We start from the raw sequence: 5,280 nt of genomic DNA, 5'->3' as shown, positions 1-5,280 counted from the left end.
CAGCAAGGATTTGGGTTCAATCTCACTCCATGGCACCCATGTCTTGTGAGTGAAATTGGTAAATGGGAACTGTGTGGAAGCCCATTGTATTGAGGTTGGGGTGCTGAAAAGTTCCTGGCTTTGGGTAAAGCAAAATACAGAAAGATCAGTTAATTATGATTTTATTCAACATATTCACCTCTCAGATTCACACATTTATTGTAGCAGCCCTTCAGTTTTTCTAAGCCCTGTAAAAGAACTCAGAAGGTTGAGTCTCCCACCAGGCCCTTTGCAATACCCTTAATGTCGGGAACTTTTCAGTATTCCCTCATAAATGTGTGCGTGAGTTCTCTTTTCAATTTAGAATAAATTTTAGATTGGCCACCTGCTTGTAGCAAGGTTGTGAAGGAAAGCATCTTGCTTTTGGTCATCACCCTTTAAATCTTAAGGTCTTGCAGATTATTATAGCCCCAGATATTGTGATCATTTGTAGAGTATGAATTAAGGATTTGCATTCTCTCCTCAAGATCCCAAGTCCAGCCATACTTTGTTCCAGACAGGTTGGTATGTATCCTGTTGCTCCAAGAAAAACAAGTATGAAGCTGAAAGTGTATCTTGGGTACTGGATTAGCAAAATCATTGTCAATCGTGCATAGAGGTCCTTTTTCTCTTGTATATTTCTTACCACATCAGTGTCCAGAGCGCAGCTGATGTCCATGACAGAACATATCTTTTCCTTGAGGTCCCACATAACGATATCTAATTAGTTGTTTTGTAACTTGGTGGCTGTTTTAATTTTCAAGGTCCACCAGTATTCTTTTGACCCCTTCGGTCTCAATATAGTAAACTTTGTAGATGTTTTCTTGTGTATTATCCTGTTCCAGACCATTCTGGCCACTCTAACATGCCTTGTGGGAAGATAGTATCTGGAAGACACTCTCTCACAGTTGGCAATATGGTTAATGTCTTCGGTTTTGGTCTTGCACAGACTATATTTGTTGTCTGTCGATGTTTTCTGCCCTTTATGAAGTGGTTACTTGGGGATCTCTTGTTCTTGTGTGTCCACAGATAATTGTTTGCTAATTTGCTGACTGCCTCTAATTCTCTGTTTGTCTGTATGTGTGTGACTTTGTATTGATTCGTTCCTCCCACCAACACACCACTAGACAACTGGTGTTGGTTTGTTAACCTCCCCCATTACTTAGCAGTTCAGCAAAAGAGGCCAACAGAATAGGTACCAGATTAAAAAAAAAAAAAGTATTAGTACTCCAGCATGGCCTCAGTCAAGTGACTGAAACCAAAAAAAAAAGAAAAGTATCAATTTGTTCGACTAAAACCCTTCAAAGTGATGCCCCAGTATGGCCATGTAGTCCAATGACTGGACTGGAACAAGATAAATGATAAAGTCATAAGACACTGTCTCTCTCTCTCTCTCTCCCTCCCCTCTCTCTTCTCCTGTCTATAAAACATGACAAGAGAAATCGACCAATCAATCAACATTTATATGGGCTTTTATTAAGCAGAGATTAAACATTTACTGCTTTGAGTGTTTAGGCCATAAATGTTGTATGTTTATGACTTAATCATCAGCACAACTACCTCTATTCCTGTATATTTCTTTATTATTATTTTTAGCCTCTTTTTTTTGTGAAACACTTTTCAAAATCTTAATGACAGTCCTCTTTCTTTCTAGTAGTGGTCAATGACCACAAGTGATCAATGATTCATGTAAGTCATTGACCATTTTGTTGATTGTAAACTAATTACTTTGGGCAGCTGTGTTTTGACAGAATGAACTTGCAAGGTAGGTACCATTAGTTTTTCTCAAGAAGGTATGGCTGTGTAGTTAAGCAGTTTGTTTCCTGGCAACATGATTTTGGGTGCAATCCTACTGTGTGCCACCTTGGGCAAGTGTTTCTTTTACTATAGCTTCAAGCTAACCAAAGCCTTGTAAACAAGTCTAGTAAATAGAAACTGGTGATAGATAGAAAATGGTGAAGGGGAAAAAAAAGATGAGAGAAAATGATAGGGGGAGAGAATATATGTTCCATGTTGGCATGGTTTGAACAGTTTGACAGGAGCTGGCCAGGCAGAAGACTACAACGAACTTCTGTGTCTGTTTTGGCAGTTTTTATGGCTGAATACCCTTCCTAACTCCAACCACCCAGCAGATGGACAGAGTGCTTTTTATGTGGTACCAGCATAGATGAGGTCAGCTTTGGCATGGTTTTTATAGTCGGATGCCCTTCCAAATGCCAACCACTTTACAGAGTGGACTGGATGCTTTTTATGTGGCACCAGCACTGGCAGAGTCACCAAGTAATTGATGATGATGATGATGATAATATCAACACCTGTTATGTTGTTGAATTTTCCTTTTTTTGTTCTTCTTCTCCGTTATCCTGATTCAGATAAAGCAAACAAGTAATCAGGCGCATGTAGATGATTTTATCCATTTTCTAGCTTCGTAACTCTAATCCAGTGCAAAGAAATCAATATTTATCACAAGAACTTCACACCAGATTCTGTGATGGTAAAATGAAGAGTTTTCAGGTTTGTACCTGTCAAACAAAACTTAGATTCTGCAGCAGAGATTACTGTGAAAACCCACCGTTTGCAAACAAAATTTTCCCAGACTTTATCCAAGTATTTTGTATGGGACTGCTTAGCTGTTGAATATATCCCTGGATTATTTATAGCATTAGGATTAATTATAAGACTATTATTATTTGTTGGGTCTAGATTGTCAGAATATTTTGGTTTAAAGAGGGACAATTTGGTGGCTATAACAGAAATATTAAGGTCATTAACAAATTTCTTTAGTATTTTAGTAATTCTGCGTATGTTAAGGCCCTGGTTGCTGATGTTATCATTGGCACAAAACCTGTCCAGCCAATAAAATGTTGATATGCTATCAATAACCAATAAACTATAACTTGCATCAGTGGTCAGTTGGTATTCAAGACTGTGTAAAGTAAGGAACAACTGCCATGAGCTTGAACAATAAACAACTTGGACACGTTGGAGACAGTCATCAGTAAATAATTGCACTTCTGATTCCATGTCCGGCTTGGTAACATTATCTCCATCATTAGCATTTTGTGATAGTTCACTGAAATGAGATTGAAGAATTTTGGTAATTTTCTTTTCCAAGATGAGAACTAGTCTTAAGATAGAAAACTTGTAGTCAGTGCTGATGAAAACAACTTTCGACTCGGGACCATCAACAGGAATATTTTGCCAGACTTTTGGAAGAATGCATCGTGTGATTAGATTCAGCAAGAGTTCGGTTTTACCAGTTCCTTCTTCTCCGAAGAATTCAATGATCTCTCCGCTACTCGACCCTTCTCCAAACAGTTCTGGCACAATGTTGCTAAGGGGAACACGTGTGCCAAGCCTGGCGAGCAGCTGAAGAAGAAATAAAAAAATTATTTTATTTTATATAAAATAAAGATTTCTGTAGGTGTGGCTGTGTGGTTGAGTAGTTTTGCTTTCCAACCACATGGTTCTGGTTTCAATCCCACTGTATAGCACCTTGGTCAAGTGTCTTCCACTATAGTCCCAGGCCAACCAAAAATTTGCGAGTGGATTCAGTTGATGGAAATTGAAAGAAGCCCATCAGGTGTGTATATTTTTATACAGCGATATCTATGTACATGTGTGTGTGTGTATTTTTATACAGATGTATGTATGTGCATGTGTGTGAGTGTATGTGTATGTTTGTGGCTCCTTGTCTTGACATTGCATAGTAGCTGTAAATGAGTGTCACTGCCATACAAGCAGTGTCGTTAATTTCCAGTATTCTGCCAAAAACATGCCTGGTCATGAGGAAATATAACCCTGCTTGGAAACAGGCAAAGGTTGACAACAGAAAGGGCATCCAGCCTGAATGAGCTCCATCCAATCTATGCAAGCATGGAAAAGTGGACGTTAAAATGATGATGATGATGACGATTCCTGGTTAGCATTAATTGATGGAGACCCCCTAACATAGAAAGATCAAAATTTTATAACTTTCAGAAAAATGGGTATTTTTTTAATGAAATTTTCTACAAATATCTTTCACTTGGTTAGATTAGGATTATATTGGAACTTAATAGAGAAATGTATTGGGCACATACATATCACAATTTTTTCCAAAATTTCAAGTTTCATTTTATAGATATATGTGATGTCTGTCAATATGTGTGTGAGCCCAGCAATTTTATTTTTTCTTCATATTAAATTCCATTATAAACCTCACTTACACCATCTGAAGGGTATTGATAGAAAATTTCATAAAAAGTATCCCGGTGTTGGTGTATTTATGTCCCCCGTAACTTAGTGGTTCAGCCAAAGGGACAATAGAATAAGTACCACGCATATTAAAAAAATAAGAAAAATATATACTAGGGTCGATTCATTCGACTACAGATTCTTCAAAGCAGTGCCCCAGCATGGCTACATGCTACTGGGTTAAACAAATAAGATAAAAAAGATATATTGCTTCCGAAATGTTGATATTTACCTCTGAACCAGTTTCCACAGTCTTTACTGCCATAACTACTGTGATGTCGCTTACAACAACGATAAGACAAAATGTTAAATTTGGCGCCAAATATTTCATAAATTTTAATTCGTTCATAAGAAATTAAAACCAAAAAAAATAATAAAGTGAATTAAAACCAATTAAAACCATTAATTCTGGGGCCTAACAGATACTCTAACAGGTAAATATATCAAAGAGATATTTCAGAAGACGCAGTTTCGGATTCCGCAGATTTCTTTCAACCAGTTTTCTATCCGAGGTTTTTTTTCTGTAGATTACATGCTATTAATTACATTAGTATTTATCTCGTGACTCGCCCTTGAAATTACTTATTTCGAATATATCAAGGAAAGAAGGAATATAAAAATGAGTATAATTGAGAAATAATATGCGTTACAGTGACTTGTTGCGTAGCTGTGGGGATAGTGAAGACGTGCGCCTGGTCTTTATTAAAGCAAGGTGCTTTAGAATTGGATTCCCGCGATTGTGTTGTTTAGACGCAAGTTTACCCCTGATCGTATGTATATATATGATAAAAAAAAAGTTTCAATCATGACATCCTACCTATTCAGAAGGCTATTATACAGGGTGTCCACAAAGTCTGGGTACATGGGGATTAATATTATTTCTTATATTTAATAGTTTATGTTATGATTTTATTTACTACGTGTAACCACATGGAGATTAACACATACTTCAAGAAATTATTATTTCTTATATTTAATTGTTTATGTTATGATTTTATTTACTCCATGTACCCAGACCTTGTGGAC

General features: G+C 36.9%; 1 protein-coding gene across 1 annotated transcript; it reads right to left on the bottom strand.

Annotated features, from left to right (window-relative positions):
- Positions 1-6: 6 nt before the first annotated feature.
- On the bottom strand, positions 7-4,993 carry LOC106879846 (DNA repair protein XRCC2). The gene is made up of 2 exons (XM_014929559.2): positions 4,487-4,993; positions 7-3,387 (listed from the first exon to the last, which is right to left on the bottom strand). The coding sequence occupies exons 1-2, from the start codon at positions 4,601-4,603 to the stop codon at positions 2,482-2,484; spliced, it is 1,023 nt and encodes a 340-aa protein (XP_014785045.2). The 5' UTR covers positions 4,604-4,993; the 3' UTR covers positions 7-2,481.
- Positions 4,994-5,280: the final 287 nt, after the last annotated feature.

Source organism: Octopus bimaculoides, chromosome 21, assembly GCF_001194135.2.
Source record: "Octopus bimaculoides isolate UCB-OBI-ISO-001 chromosome 21, ASM119413v2, whole genome shotgun sequence".
NCBI classification, from domain to species: domain Eukaryota; kingdom Metazoa; phylum Mollusca; class Cephalopoda; order Octopoda; family Octopodidae; genus Octopus; species Octopus bimaculoides.
This window is presented reverse-complemented; position numbering and strand designations above follow the sequence as displayed.

Excerpts from the sequence above, each read along its gene's own strand:
- LOC106879846 (XM_014929559.2), bottom strand. The coding sequence starts at position 4,603 with ATGAACGAATTAAAATTTATGAAATATTTGGCGCCAAATTTAACATTT. Across the intron at positions 3,388-4,486 it reads CTGTGGAAACTGGTTCAGAG|CTGCTCGCCAGGCTTGGCAC; the intron begins GTAAATATCAAC and ends TTTCTTCTTCAG.